Raw genomic sequence first — 15,277 nt, 5'->3', positions numbered from 1 at the left:
AAATACTTACCGGTTTTATGTCAGGGCAGATGAGAGAGGGAATATGAGACACAGCAGGGTACTCCAGTGTCCATTATCCACCCTGTTTGAGTGCCTGTCTCGGCAAGCAAGCAACCCAACTGGGGCACCCCCATTTAGCCTGGCCCTCCCAGCCTTCTAGCTGGCCCTTGGCTCATGGCTCCTCCCCCTCCTGCATGCCATGCTGCACAGACTGATGGCAAAGGAACACAGCTTCTGATGCCTGAACCAAGTACTGGGGTATCCGTGTTTATCTGATCGTGGAGAGGAACAGATGGGTCATCACCCAGAATGCAGCTGCAAGCTTTGTTCACTTTTGTGGCACCTTCTTTTCAGAAAGATGAGGGGAGTGGCAGGAAGCTTATTTCCTCAGGCATTGTTAAAAACAAAAACCAAACAAAAATCCCCACAAACTACTAAATTAAAAACCATTTAGACAAAGGAATTTTTCAAATTACTCTTTTCTCAAAGCCTAAGCATACTGTCAGTAGCAGTGGTCACATTTCAAGTGTATTTCTCTCATAGCTACTCACTAAAATAACCAAAAATAAAACTCATATATTTCTTTTCAGGAGAGGCAACATCAAAGGCTCCTTTTTGAGATCTGTTTAATGTCCTTTTAGTGGAATAAGTGAGTTAGAATAACACTCATTTTGGAAGAAAAAAACCTACTTCTTCTCACTATTGTATTAGCATCACACCCGTACAAGCATTTGATATTTTTATTGCCTCATGCACTGAGGTGTTCCGCAATAAAAATACAATGAAGCCATCAGAAAAGATGCAAACATAATGAAATTGCAACGACCATATTCACAGTATTACGCTTGTAAAACTTTATTTCTAAACTCTTGAAATTATTTTTTCTCAACCCAATTAAATACAGGAAAGCTAAAACACAATCCTAGCTGATGGAAAAGTGGTTGTAGTTCAAAGAATTCCATTTTAAGTAAATCAGTGGAATAACAACAGTTCCAACTATGCCACCTATATATCAAATTTCTCTTCACAGATATTGTGTCCATGTTCTTCGTAGTCTTCTCTAGTTACTATCATGTCTTCGAAATCATCATTTTCAGAAATGAGCTTCCCACCTTCCCAAGAATAAGTAATAGGGCTGGAAAATGAACAAAGTTATTGTTACTCCTCTATAGATTAATTTAAAATAGAAATAGGCTGTGATGATTTATGAGTCTTTTATTTAGCCATACCTATTTAAACTACATTTTTGATTACTAAATTAAACCATTCAGCTCCAGAGAAGCTATGAGACGAAGTTTGAAACTTTAGCAGGGCTAGCTGACTTCGTTTTTAAAAAAGGACCTCTTTGAAGGCAGGTGTGATGAGGGAACGACATGTTCCCTCATGTCAGTGTATTTTAAAAAGTTTTTGTATTTACTTTGCATAGATAATAGTTCTTTAATAGTATTTAAAAATACTCTGACAAGAGTACTTTTTAAAAAGTAGATTTTTTTTATATATTCAAAATATACTTGTTTTGTCTCCACTCCTTCTGCAAAGATGTTACCACTTCCTAGTCCCTGAAGTGGTACATTTATAATGATATGGCTGCATTCAGATGCTGAAAATTCTAAGTGAGCGACTAAGTTCTAATCTTACATACCCACCTAATGACAACACAGTCTTATTTATCTGTTTACAGTAAAAAGGCTGACCCTAAAAACACTTCCTTAACTTTATTAGCTAAATTACAGAGCAAGCAGGTGATCTCTAGTTTCTTTGGTTTGTCTGAAAATACACTGATTTAAAACATCCTTCTTGCACAATTTTTGTTCACTTAATATTTAAATGAATGCCTTTACTCAATCTACCTTCTTAATCAGCAAAAGAAACACTAGTTTATTGTTTGTTCTGCTAGAAAGATAAAGCCCCTTCTATTTAGTAGTTTAGAACTTACTTTTCAGGAAGAACAACAGAAACGTCGTAGTCAGTTGGAGTAAGACATCGAACTTCAGAATAAACCCTATCTCTGAAGCCTGGAAAAAGGGTGTTTCCCCCAGTCAGAACTATGTTCTTGAAGAAATGAGGCTGCATTTCTGTAAAATAATTAAGTAAATCTGAAGTTAAGAGACAGAACATACATCTACAGATTAAAGGTGGTGAATTTTTCCAATTTTGTTATGAATTTGAACAGAAATAAGAAACATGCATACAAAAAATTTATGATCATCTAATCAGCAGATCAGTTAAACAGAAATATGAGAAGGTGATCAATCACTCTGTGTTCTCCCTGATTTCAGAATTTGGCTTTGATAACTACTGTTTTCTTTTATTTATTAAACTTCACATTTGCCAACACAATTCCCCTTTCAAAAGGGATTTTAAAATGACACAAGCTTTTTAACAGTACATTAATAGCCTAAATGCTGCCATACTTATATGGCATAATAAAACCTATGAAAGTTTTCTTTGTAATAATAACAATAATTACCTGTACATAATCTATTAAATGAAAGCCTTAGTATTACTTCTGACAAACAGCAGTCACAAAGGTTTTACAGTTTGATGCTTAAATTAGTGACTTTTGGTCAGTTTCACACCAAATGAAACAAAGCCATTACAACATCCCTCCTTCTCCCACCCCCCTGTCCTTTTCAAAATACTTTTAGGATATACCTTCAGGTAAATTCTGAATAGAATAAACAATGGCTTCAGGAATTCCCATCTCTTGAATACCAATGTCCGAAGGATGGAAAAGTATTTCTGGAACTGCAAATCTTTCATTTGTTAGACGAAGTATTTGTTCACCAGTCTTGTATTTTCCACTTAACACCATCTCTTCCCTTGGCTAAATTAAAGACATGAATAGCACCCACTGCTTAAGAAAAGAAATCACATCCTAGAATATTCAGCTAATCTATTGCAGGTCCTGCAGAGGTAGGCAGTGTATGCTGCCATTGTCATATTATCTATCAGCAGATCTTTTAAGAATAACGCATACTCTGGTGTTAAATCTGAAGCTGACTTTGCTCTTACCAAGTGCAGTTTTGTCCAAAGCAAAATAAAACTGGCATTCACAAGCGTGGCCTTAAAATATAGGACTGCTTTCAAAACTATGGCTGGCTCAGTAAATGAGATGAAACTGTTCAATTATCTTCACTGGTATTTCAGGCTTTTCTGTAACATGACTTTGAACTTTCAACCTATTTGGGTGTTTAAATGTAATTCAGAGAAACTTGTTAAAAAATCAAAGCAGAGAAAACATTTCCTAACTTAATGTTAAAAAAACTTAATAATGACATGGATAAGTTATATGACAGAGCACAAACGGAGAAAGCTAAAACTGTTAAATAATAGAACATAAAATGCTATGCTGGAAAAACAGTATTTTTTTTTCATCCCAACTTACAGAGGAAAAATGTTCCAAATTAGTGCATAGCACAGAAAGATGTTACAATACAGCATTAGCAAAAAGGGAGTATTTTTAACCTCTCCACTAGACTTGTGCAGGGACCAATCAAAAAACACTTCAGAATTATCATTACCTTACAAAATCCTTTTTTGATTGTGCTGAAGTCTGGCAAAACATAATCTACCATTACAGTATTTTCCTCTCCTTTCAATCTGAAAAAGAATGTAAAATTCAACAGAATAAAGAACAAGTTCTAAATTCCAACTATTTTATACTGACAAGACCTCTTTAACTTAACTGGAAAATTTTCTGATTAACAGTATAGTTTTGTTTGTACAAAGAGATTATTCAAAAGTACCAACTTTTACATTTAGTACCATTGCATACATACTTGGCAATGTCCATGTCTTTGTAAAAGTCTTGAGAAACATAACACACATCTTCTTTCACTTGATTAATTACATGTGTTTCATCCATAACATGTAGCTGCCTATGAACAACAAAAACCAAAACCACAGAAGTTTGAGAATAATTAAGTGTTCCATTTCCTGTCCAGTTTTCCACTGGAACTGAGCAACCATTATTTTTCAGTCACAGGAAGCTACTGTCTCAATATCTAAACTTGTATTCATTTTAGAGAAGCATTCCTGGCCTACTGGGAGTTAGTATTGTGCTGTTTCACAGTTCACTAAATACATTCCCATGCATGTGCCCATTGTCTTGCTAACAAGCACAGCTGTAATCCTGCCAGTAGCTCTTTGGTAAAGATCTTTACCTAGATGAAGTTCCAAGCTAAAGGATCCCAATGAAAAGTTGATCCTACTGCATTTTATCTGCAGTATTGATACAATCAGTCAGAAAACTGACGATCTACTGAGACACTTCAGAAAATATGTTGAGTTGTATAAGTGTAAACACACAGGTGACCTCAACAACTTCAAAAGCACTGGCACTTTGAAAAATAACAGCCTAATTCTTCAACAGGTTTAAACTCTTCTTTATTCATTTTGATCTTAAGGGCAAGATGGTAGCTAGCAGATTATAATAGACAAAAAATTCCCTCCTCCTTTGAAAAGCAATTAATGTAAATTTCACAGAACCAGTAAGAATACTCGATAAACTTCTAGCTCATTTCATATCAAGTTTCAGAATGAAAATTAGCATGCTTTACCTGTAAGAGATGATCTCCTTTAGATGGTTGGTTAAGAGTTTCCCTCCAACATTAATCCTACAGAAAAAAGAGTAACATGAGAAATTCTGTCATTATTAACTTCAGGCACAGCAAACAGTTCTTCTAGAAAATATATACTGCAGTATACCTGATGATTGCCTCTTTCTTCTTTTTACTTCTGCAATAAGGTACAATGTGGGTAAAAGAGTATCCACTATCCACGATGATACAACAGAGCTCAGATGGATTATCCCGGAAGTACCTGTGTGCACTAAGAGCTCCAGCTGAAATACAGAAAATTAAATTCCATTTTTATATGAACATTTAGAATTTACAGGGATATGAAGGTGCACTTGCTTCATATTTTAAATGCCTTTGACAGATTTTCAAGACCTCAATACATAATAGTACAGCCAAGCATTAATATATTTTGGCAGTGGATAAAATTAGGTGTTATATGTGGCCCTATTTAATCTTTTTCAGGAATTCCAGTCCATGTTCCATTTCCTCTAAAGTCTAATCACACTGATCATGCTACAAACTTATCAAACTTATCTAAAGGAGTATTATATGTCCAGTTATCTTTCAGAAGGGTGGTATTGTTGTTTACACATTCCCTGTGAGACACAATACATTTCATAATTGTAATGCTGCATTTTATTTGCTAACACATAACAAAATCAAACAAAAAACCAGTCCTACCCCCTTAAAAAAGGAAAACTATCAGATAAAGACCTCATGCAAATTTTTGGTAGAACTCTTTAAATGCTATCCTGTTTCAAAATCCATCTGTTATTTCTATCACCCTTACTCTCCTCAAATTTCCTGTAATTATATACCATGACACTACTTAGGAAATAGTACAAGAGTACAGATGGAATTTGTAAAATAAGTAATTTTTTAAATGTTCAATCCACCTTTACTCAAGAGCCAGGAAGCAATTGAAGTAATTTTTTTACTATGTATATATATATATATATGTGTGTGTATGTGTGCTAGCTTATTCATTTATTTAATGGGTTAAGCTTAAAAATACATAAATGCAAACTAGAAGGAGACATACTCACCATTTACTCTAAGAACTGCTTGAAACTGATATTCTTCAAATAGAATTTCATTCATGGATTCTTGGATTGAACTGAAGTTAAAATAAGGTTCAGTAATAATAATATTGGTGTCTACAAAATCCACCTATGAAAAACACATTAAGATTGTCATTGCATAAAATGTAGAAATTTTTAATCCCTTACCATCTTTTGCAGCAGTGGAAGATAATGTAAATCTGAAGACATGACTACCACTTGCCATATATGTTTGTACAAGCTAGACTTAAAATGTTTTAGCTTTTTTTAAAGGCTTCATGGGCAGTGATACAAATTTAATGTATCTAATTTATCTAATTAACGGGTAAAAAACGTAATATATGGGAACACTTTCATACATATCCTGATTCTGTTCCTATCCTTACAAATTGTAATCCAACATTTTAAAGAGAAGCCACAAAGGAACACTACAATTTTAATGTAAAATACTTTCCATTAATCCTGTCAACTACAGAAAAGTAAGTCTCCTTGACAGCTCAGCACTTGCACCACAGAATTCCTTGTCTAATAACCAAAGTCCTGTACAGTGAAGAATCAATAATAAAACTCCCTGTGACTTCTGCTGATGCCAGCAAAAGATTCTGGGCTTTTCACGTTTACCAGCATCTCAAACACTCCATTAGAGAGGACTTCATAGGGTTACTTCAGTCATAACTGGATATGGCCCTAAAAACATTACCAGCTGTATCTCTCTGTAGTCTTCACTTGTGAAGAAGAATTAAAAACATATTCTCAAAACCATGACTACATTAAATACAGTTCCAAAACTAAAATGAAATTTATGAGTCAAAAGCCAGCACTTTTTATTTTTAATTTAAAAATGTACAGAGAATAAGCTAATTCGAGGCATTATTTCATTCTCAGTACACAGGTGTTAGAAGAAACTCAAGAATTTCCAGAGAACATAATATTTTTAAAAGAAAAAAAAAATTAAAGGGAAGTCTTAATACACTTCCTGTGATAAATCAAGTTCGTGGGATATGAAAAATAAAGTATCAGATATTTATATTTTATACATTTACGTTATTAATGGGTAGAAAATGGCTAGCCAAAGAAAATTACTAAATGTGTATATACTTTGGCCTACTGACCCAGCTCATTCCTTCCTTTCACATTAACTATTTCTTGATCTCTTAACTACATTGCCTGTGATTATTTTTTATTAACTTGAACTCTTAATTATACTGATATGAATTTCTTTGCTGAGCTGCACTCAGTATCAGTATATACCTACAAAACTAAAAAATTTAAATATTTTTCAAAATTCTACACCAGAACTCAAAAACATTGGCCAAAACTTAAATCTCTGTGATTTCTAATTGAAGGCACTTTCAAAGAGAACAGTAAGATCACCCATTCTACTTAATATTTGTTAATTCCATTAGTCAGTATTTAATCTACACAAAATATGCAACCGAGAAAAGGCTCTTACTTGATACATTTCTTTTCCAAAGAGATAATCCCAAACCTGTCTCTGAACATCCCAGTTCACCAAGTAACCCTGTAGGAATTTAGAAACAAATTTACACTATGTAGAAAAAATAAAATTGTACTTTAAAAAAAAAGTCAAACAACAAACAATTGAGACTGATAATATCAAAAATTTGAGAGTTAAAATGTCTAAATGTACGTTTTTAGGGTAAGGAGTAAATGTTACATAGGATCAAGGTATGTTACAAATATTCCCCATTGATTACGTTGATTACTGCACTACAAAAACGATGTACATTGTGTTTTCTGTACACATTACTCTTTTTGGCAGAAGCTTGTCAGTCTTCCTCAGTGCCAGGGAAGGTTATGGAGCAGATTACCTGGAGTGCCACCACCCAGCATGTACAGGACAAGTAAGTGATCAGTCCAGTCAGCATGGGTTTATTAAAGCTGGACTAACTTTTTCTCCTTCTGTGACAAGGCGACCCACTGAGTGAAGGAGGGAATGGATGTGAATGTTGTCTACCTGGACTTTACCACAATCAGTAAAGTTTTTGACACCATTTCCCACAGCATTCTCCTGGAGGAGCTGGCTGCTCATGCCTTGGATGGGTGAACTCTTTGCTGGGTAAAAGACTAGCTGGATGTCCAGGCCAGAGAGTGGTGCTGAATTGTGCTATATCCAGTTGGCATCCTGTCACCAGTGGTGCTCCCCAGGACTCAGTATTGGGGTCCCTGTTACCGACAATCTGGACAGGGGCATCTGGTGTACCCTCAGTAAGTTCACAGAATGCATGAAGTTGGGTAGGACTGTTGGACTGCTGGAGGGTAGAAAAGCTCTGTGAAGATTTCTGGATGGGCTGGATTGACGGTGGCTGAGGACAATCTTATGATGTTCAGCAAGGCTAAGTGCCGAGCCCTGCACCTGGGTAACAACAACCCCATGCACCACTACGGGCTTGGGGCAGAGTGGCTGGGAAGCTGCCAGGTAGAAACTGACCTGGGGGCGCTGCTTGGCATCCACTGAGCATGAGCCAGCACGTGCCCAGGTGGCTAAGAAGGCCAACAGTATCCTGGCCTGTATCAGACATAGTGTGGCCAGCTGGACCAAGGCAGGGATTGCCATCCTGCACCTGGCACTGGTGAGGCCATCCCTTGAATCTTACTTTCAGTTTTGGCTCATGCTCAACAAGAAAGACATTGAGGAACTGAAGCAAGTCCAGAGAAGGGCAACAAAGCTGGTGAAGGGTTCAGAGAACAAATCCTATGAGAACTCAGCTGAGGGAGGCTGTCTAGCCCGGAGAAATGGAGGCTCAAGGGGGACCTTATCACTCTCTGCAATGATCTGAAAGGAGACTGTAGTGAGGTGGTGGTTGGTCTCTTCTCCCAGGTAAAAAGTGACAGGATGAGAGGGAATGGCCCTAAGTTGCACCAGAGAATTTTAGATTGGAAACATTTTCTCACGAACAGGGCTGTCACCCACTGGCACAGGCTGCCCAGGGTACTAGCTGAGTCACTATTGTAGTTGTGGCACTCAGGGACATGGCTAAGTGATGGGCTGGACAGCACAGGGTTAATTGTTGGACTTGATGATCTTAAAGGTTTTTTTTCAATCTAAACAATTCTATGACTGTTAAGCTTCACGCTGCTCACTGATTCTTGTATGATACTACATATAATCCTGCAGTTGGGACAGACAGTATGAAAACTATTCCTCAGAACCATTTAAATTTGGCTTTAATGTTAAACTGAACATATCTTACTTACTTTCTGAAAGGGAAGAATATAAAAAAGACCAGAGGGATCCTTAATTTCATCCAGCTGATTTGCCGTAAAGGTTTTCAAGCGTGCAGTCTTTGACCTGAACTGACAGTTGGGAATAACACTGGAAAAGATTAGGAAGTTTCCTATTAAACATGGTGTGGGACACACTCAAGAGACACTTTCTTTATGAGACGCTTTCTTTAAGCCACTTTCATAAACAGTGTACTTTCAGTAATATTTTTGCTGCTGTATTTTGCCTTTAGTCCATTAACTGGAGCCAGTTATGAGGGAAATCTTTAATTTCTGACAACTCCAGTGCAGACAAGACACCTTTTGGAAAATCAAATACCACCCCCCACCTCCGCCGCACACTGCGCTGAGCTACAACCTCCACTGCCTGCCGCCGGCACAACAGGGAGAGCGCCAAGGGCTCTCCCCCGACCCTGGCCGGTGGGCCACGGTGTGACACAGAGGGGCACAGTGTGACCAAGGCAGGGCACGGTGTGACACGGAGGGTACGGAGTTACAAGGTGGGACACGGTGTGACACAGGCGCGGCGCGCGCCGCAGGGGCGGGGCCCGCAGCCGCCGCAGGGGCGGGGCGGGGTCAGGCCGCGCCTCTCCGCGGCGAGCGCAGGCGCGCTGCGAGCCCGCGCGCCGGTGAGCGGCCGAGGGGCGCGGGGCCGGCGGAGAGCGGCGGCGGCTGAGAAGTCGTGAGGGGACGCCCAACGTCCGCCCCGCCCTGTCCCGTCCCCTCACCTGACGTTCGCGTGGCTGTAGCCGATCTTGGCGTTGTAGGCGCCGTTATCCAGCACCAGCGTCGCCATGTTCCCCACGGCGCCACGGCCGCCGCCGTCCCAGTATTGATCCGCCACCGCCGTGGATCTCTACGCTGACCATAGAGCGGAGGAGCAGTGCGCGCGTGGCCCGGCGGTACGCGGGAGTGCCGGCAGCGCTCCGCCTCTGCCGCGGGGCGCGCGCCCTGTCGGTGACGTTCGCGGAGCGGCGGGAACCATTGGCCGGGCGTGACCCGGCAGCGCTCGTCACATGGGTGGGCGGGGAGGTGACACGGCGTCGTCGCCCACAGCGCCCGGCCCGGCTGCAGACGGTCCTCGGCCGCCGTCGGCCCCGCGGGGGCGGTACCGACGGCGGGGGATAACGCGGGGATGTTAGGGCGAGAAAGCCGGTGTGGCGGTGGTTTAAAGTTGCAGACTGCCTCGGGTGACCCTGCCGGCTCGGGATGCTGCGGTGCGGGAATGCCGCACCTCGAGAGAAAGGTGCAGAGTGACAGTCTCATTGGGGAAGTGCGCAGCAACACGGGCTTGGGCTGTGTAAGAACGTGACACAATGGCAAGGGAGGCAACTCTAAATTCCATTATCATCATTTTATTGTTACAGAATCAATTAGGTTGGAAAAGTCCTGAGATCGCAGAGTTCAACCTACGACTGAACACGATGTAAACTAGACCATAGCTCTGAGTGCCATGCCCAGCCTTTACTTAAACACCTTCGGGGATGGTGACTCCGCCACCTCCCTGGGCAGTCCATTCCAATGTCTAATCACTCTTTTTGTGAAACAACAACAAAAAGAGTTCTTCCTGATACCTAACCTAAAAGTAACCTAAAGCTCTGCTGGTGCGATTTAAGACTAAGTCCTCTCATCCTTTCCCTGGCTGGCTGGGAGAAGAGACCAACCCCCAGCTGGCTACAACCTTCCTTCATATAGAAAGTTTTTCAAAGCATTCATAATTAACACTTTTATAATAAATAGTATGGAAAACAGTAAAACAGTGCTACTGGCATTCTCTGTTCCTGACCAGCTTTCGTTTTACTGAAGACTCCATAATATAGCACACACCTTTATGGAACCATAGAACAGCACCAGATGGAAGGGCGCTGAAAGATCATCTGGTCCAACATTTCATAGTAAAGGGAACCATGGTGAGACCCAACATCCTGTCCAATCATCTTGAAAACATGCAATGGGAACTCCCTGAGGAGAGGTTTTTGCAGTGATTGATTGTTGTCACTGTGCAAAAGTTCCCTATATCAACAGGAAAGCTCTCCTGGTACAACTTAACACTTGTTGCGCTTCGTCTTCTTGTGAAGAGAGAGCTTCCATTATTGTAGCCACTCTTTAAGTACCACAGTACTGTGATAAGGTTCCCTCAAGCTTCGCCAGGCAGAAAAAACAAAGTCATTCAGTCTTTTTTCAGGGTGTGTTCTTGAGCCTTTGATCATCTTTATGGCCTTAATTTGAATGCTCTCCAGTTGCCCAAAAAAATTTTTGGAGTTGCTGGGAGCAGAACTTCACACAATACTTCAGGTGTGGCCTAAAATGCACCAAGCAGGGTAGGATGATCAAGTTTCTGTCCCTGCTAGCAATGCCCCTGTGGATGCAACCCAGGATCTGCTTTGCACTCTTTGCTGCACTGGTGCACTGCTAAGTCCAGTTCAACCTGATGTCCATCCAGACCCCCAGGCCCTTTTCCACAAGGCTGTTTCACTGCCACACGTCTGAGCCTCCACTGGGTTCTGTGGGTATGTCATCTCAGGTGCAGCACCTTGCACTTGTCTTGATGATGAATTTTGCTCTATTTATATGTTTTACCTACAATCACTAGTTCCTTTTTTATATTCCAGTAAAACAGAAAGAGCATTACAGTTTTGTGTTTGTGTGTAATTGACTTTCTGGAACTTAAAAATAACTGTTACTCTGTATGATGACTCCTCACCCTAACAAATATAAAATGTCTTTCCATGCGCCAAGATGTTCATTGGAACACATGGCAATCTGCTTTTACACAAATCCTCTTAATGTGCTTGTAAAGGAAGTGTATCATAAGGACAGCTTCCTTAATCCTGACTCTAGCACATACATTATTTGATTCTTGAGAAGAGGTCACAGGAATTATCAAAAGCCTGTTTTTCAAGTTCAGGAGCTCCTGGGTGCTTTTTAAAGAACACTGTCAGTTGTTCCCCTTCTTTGCCTACAGACAGGTGTACTCAGTAAATTTTGGGTTTGTAATTAAAATCCAAAATACACAAAACATAGAATAGTAACAAATTATTTAGGTACTCAATGTTAAAGAGAAACATGAAATACTACTCTTAAAATTGCATAACTTTTACTTTTTCCTTTTACTAATATAAAATTCTTAGAATAATTGTTTAGATTCAAAAAGTCCTAATATCTATTGCTAACTTCTACATGTGAAAAGAAAAGTGAAAGCCGGAATTTAGTAAATTACTTTTTCCCTGCTCTAGCTCCAGCTCTGTGATGCTTCATCTGTTATTATCCAATGACTCGTGTTGGACTAGGAATTACTTTGAATTACTTTAGCTTTTTTCTTTTTTCTTTTTTCTTCGGTTTTTTTTTTTTTTTTTTTGGGTGTAGGAAAAGTGCCAGGCTTTTAAGAGTTCACTTAGATTTATGTGAAGTGGTTGATATACAGAACTATTTCAAATCTCTTTGAACTAAAGTTGGTGTATTTACTGTCACTGCTACTTGAGGGCAATTCATACATATTTATTGAGATTGTTTACACATTTACCCATATATTCCAATGGCACTTCTGATAATACTTTTTGTTGTTGTTAGAGTGCGTAACACAGACGAAGTCAGCAAGGGCTCATATATGAGACTTTCAAAAGTCCATGTGGTAGCAAACCTTGTACATTGCCCCTTACAATAGTGAGAATTGATATTTTGTGATGCTCTTTGAATAATGGTCTATCAGACTACTTAAGCTTTGCACATCTGCATTTGAAGACAGACCATTATCTTTTTTATTATCCATAAGAAGGCATGCCAGATTTCTCATTCTGCAAGTAGGATACAAAGCACTTACTGAAACTTAGCTCAAATTTAGTTTGTTCTCTTACATCTCCTACTACTTTATTTAATAGGAAAAATAATTTTTTTTAAAAAAAATCTGTGATCTTCATGTTTCTGAAGTTGCTTGAGCTCCAGTTGGTTTTGGTTTTTTCCTCTCAACTCCATTCCAGTGTTTACAGTTAAGAAATCCCCATGAACACATGAAACTGAGAGAGAGTCAAACTCACTCTGCATACCCTCTACAAAGCACAGGTGCGTTTTGGCACCAGTCTGTGGGAACAAGCAGCCTCAGAATGAATGACACCAAGCACAGAATTTCCAGGTTGTTTAGAGCACCCAAAGAAAGATATCCTCGAGGAAGAAGTTACTGCACCCTCTGATGAGATTGTTATCCTGGACTTCGCATAAATGAACTGTACTCCATGTAATTGTATTTGGGTGATGGTGAAAGGCAGACTGGTGGTTGAGATGACTGCGTGATGGAAAAGTCTCCATCCATGGCTTCTTGGGTGTTCTGCTGAATTCACAGATTCTGTTGTGCTCACAAATAGGCCCTAAAAATACCTATGGCAAATGAAGACAAATTTTTTCTTTGAGATCATTTCAGCATCCTGGATATACTCACAAGTGGGGTTCTTTCTTAGTGACATGAGTGCCAGCTGCTCCGAGAGGGAGAGAATCCAGGAGCTAGGAGGGATACTGTGGCCAGCAGAGTAGGGCCTTGCTAGCCAGGGCCTGTCCCACCACCCCGAGCCAGGGATCAAGGCAAAAAGGTGTGGGAGTAAAGCAGAGCCCAGGTTATCAAGGAAACGTGACAATGAAGCAGGTGGAATATCAAGCACATAAGACAATCCCCAAGTCACGATCAGGATCAGGACTGGTGGGATTAGCAAGGGCCAGACACAGTCCAGGGATCACCATGCAGGTCCATGGTGACTGGGAAGGTCTGAAATCAACATGGAAAGTTGGTGCCCTTCTAACTCCCTTCTGTTTTAGGAGGGTGTGGTGTGTGCTGATCTGTACATTTTCCTCCGTTCCTCCACACAGTATGCTCCAGGACATGGGGATACAACATGAGGTCACAATTCAGATCAATCCTACTGGACAGAAATATTTCTGGGTTTCAGTTCTGACATCAGTGAAGAGCCTCAGGACTTACCCTGTTCTTCCAGAGCTATGCTTGTGGGACACTTGAAAGAGGACACATGGCGTGGGTCTTGCTTTCTTTGCCCCTTGTATTTTCTCTCTTGATGAGAAACTGACCCATCATGAAGAGGAGTATTATTTCTCCATGATACTGGTAGGCTTTTTCCTAGTTGAGAAAACTGAATGTAAAACAGGCATAAAAGTGTTAGCTTCATACACAGCTCATTCCTACTTGTAAATCTCCTTAAGAATATAATGAGGTCAATATTACACAACTGACTGATTCTTAAATGTCTGAAAAAATCGATTGAAAATGTTCATCTCCTGACCTATTTTTTCTATTACTGCTTCATGTTTCTGACTTAAAGGTCCTTAGGGTTTTGGTTCATTGCTTGTAAATTATTAATGTTATGTATATGAGAAGCAGAGAAAATAGTATCTGATATCTTTCCTCTGCAGCTCAAGACTCTATTACAGAGGCCCATCCTGCATATGAAGGTCCCATCTGAAAAATTTTTAGTTTTCTGACTGATTTTTTTTCTTTTTTCTTTTTTCTTTTTTTCTTTTTTTCTTTTTCTACCTAATATTTTTAGGGTACTTGGTTACCCACCACTGAAATTCTTCAAGATGCCTTTAATGAATAAGGGAGTACCTGAGGAAAAGGGTTACTGGATCAACAAACTTAATACAAGACATTGATTTCTTGACAGGCTTGGAGATTTTGCTACAGCATGAGAGGCTGTTCTCTCGAAAGTAGAACAACTCATAGGCTATATACTTGCCACAGATACCCAGCAAAATGTAAGCATCTGAGGAACAATCTGATTTTACAAGTCTGGCTTTGAGCAGTTCGGGTATGGGATATATGTGTGTGTGTGTATACATGTGAATTTCTTGCCGTAGCATTGTAAGTTTCAGTCGGCGAGTTCTTCATCTTATCTAGCCTTGTTCCTTTTGTGTGGTGCTGTAGAAGCTGCAGCTGTCCTGTCTTTTGGCTTGGCCGAGATCAGGCCCAGGCAAAGGTGTGATGGTGTTGGGACACGCTCCACAGGCGGGACGGGGGATGTAGTCCACAGGCGGGGATGCAGAGACACGCTTCCAGAGTTTTGGAGATGGGAAGGCTGAGGAGGGATGAAAGAAACAGCTGGCAGAAGAGAGAGGGGAAAAGGCGAGCGGTGGGGCTGAGGCGGGCAGAGGCTTTGGGCGCTGAATGGGGAAAGCGATGCTGGACAGGCGGGCAGGGGCTCTGCGAGCAAGCGAAGGGCGGAGGCGGCACTGCCCTTGCCCATATCGCTACTTGTGCCAGTACACCGGCACCCCTCTCCCCGTCCCCTGCCCGTGCCCCTGCCCCCTCTGCCCGCCCGGGGCCGCCGCTCTCCGCGGGGGGCGGGGGCCCCGGGCCCGTCCCGCCCCGTCTCGCCCCCGTCACCAGGC

General features: G+C 40.7%; 1 protein-coding gene across 1 annotated transcript; it reads right to left on the bottom strand.

Annotated features, from left to right (window-relative positions):
- Positions 1 to 726: 726 nt before the first annotated feature.
- On the bottom strand, positions 727 to 9,828 carry ACTR6 (actin related protein 6). Its single transcript, XM_066183445.1, has 11 exons — positions 9,619 to 9,828; positions 8,864 to 8,981; positions 7,098 to 7,166; positions 5,630 to 5,753; positions 4,711 to 4,846; positions 4,563 to 4,619; positions 3,783 to 3,881; positions 3,525 to 3,603; positions 2,656 to 2,827; positions 1,937 to 2,075; positions 727 to 1,135 (listed from the first exon to the last, which is right to left on the bottom strand). The coding sequence occupies exons 1-11, from the start codon at positions 9,684 to 9,686 to the stop codon at positions 1,006 to 1,008; spliced, it is 1,191 nt and encodes a 396-aa protein (XP_066039542.1). The 5' UTR covers positions 9,687 to 9,828; the 3' UTR covers positions 727 to 1,005.
- Between the last annotated feature and the right edge of the window lie 5,449 nt (positions 9,829 to 15,277).

The sequence above is a fragment of the Chamaea fasciata genome, unplaced genomic scaffold (genome assembly GCF_029207755.1).
Source record: "Chamaea fasciata isolate MVZ Bird 193981 ecotype frontalis unplaced genomic scaffold, bChaFas1.0.hap1 SCAF_5, whole genome shotgun sequence".
Taxonomy (NCBI): domain Eukaryota; kingdom Metazoa; phylum Chordata; class Aves; order Passeriformes; family Sylviidae; genus Chamaea; species Chamaea fasciata.
This window is presented reverse-complemented; position numbering and strand designations above follow the sequence as displayed.

Excerpts from the sequence above, each read along its gene's own strand:
- ACTR6 (XM_066183445.1), bottom strand. The coding sequence starts at position 9,686 with ATGGCGACGCTGGTGCTGGATAACGGCGCCTACAACGCCAAGATCGGC. Across the intron at positions 8,982-9,618 it reads TACAGCCACGCGAACGTCAG|TGTTATTCCCAACTGTCAGT; the intron begins GTGAGGGGACGG and ends AATCTTTTCCAG. Across the intron at positions 5,754-7,097 it reads TTGGAAAAGAAATGTATCAA|GTGGATTTTGTAGACACCAA; the intron begins GTAAGAGCCTTT and ends TGTTTTTCATAG.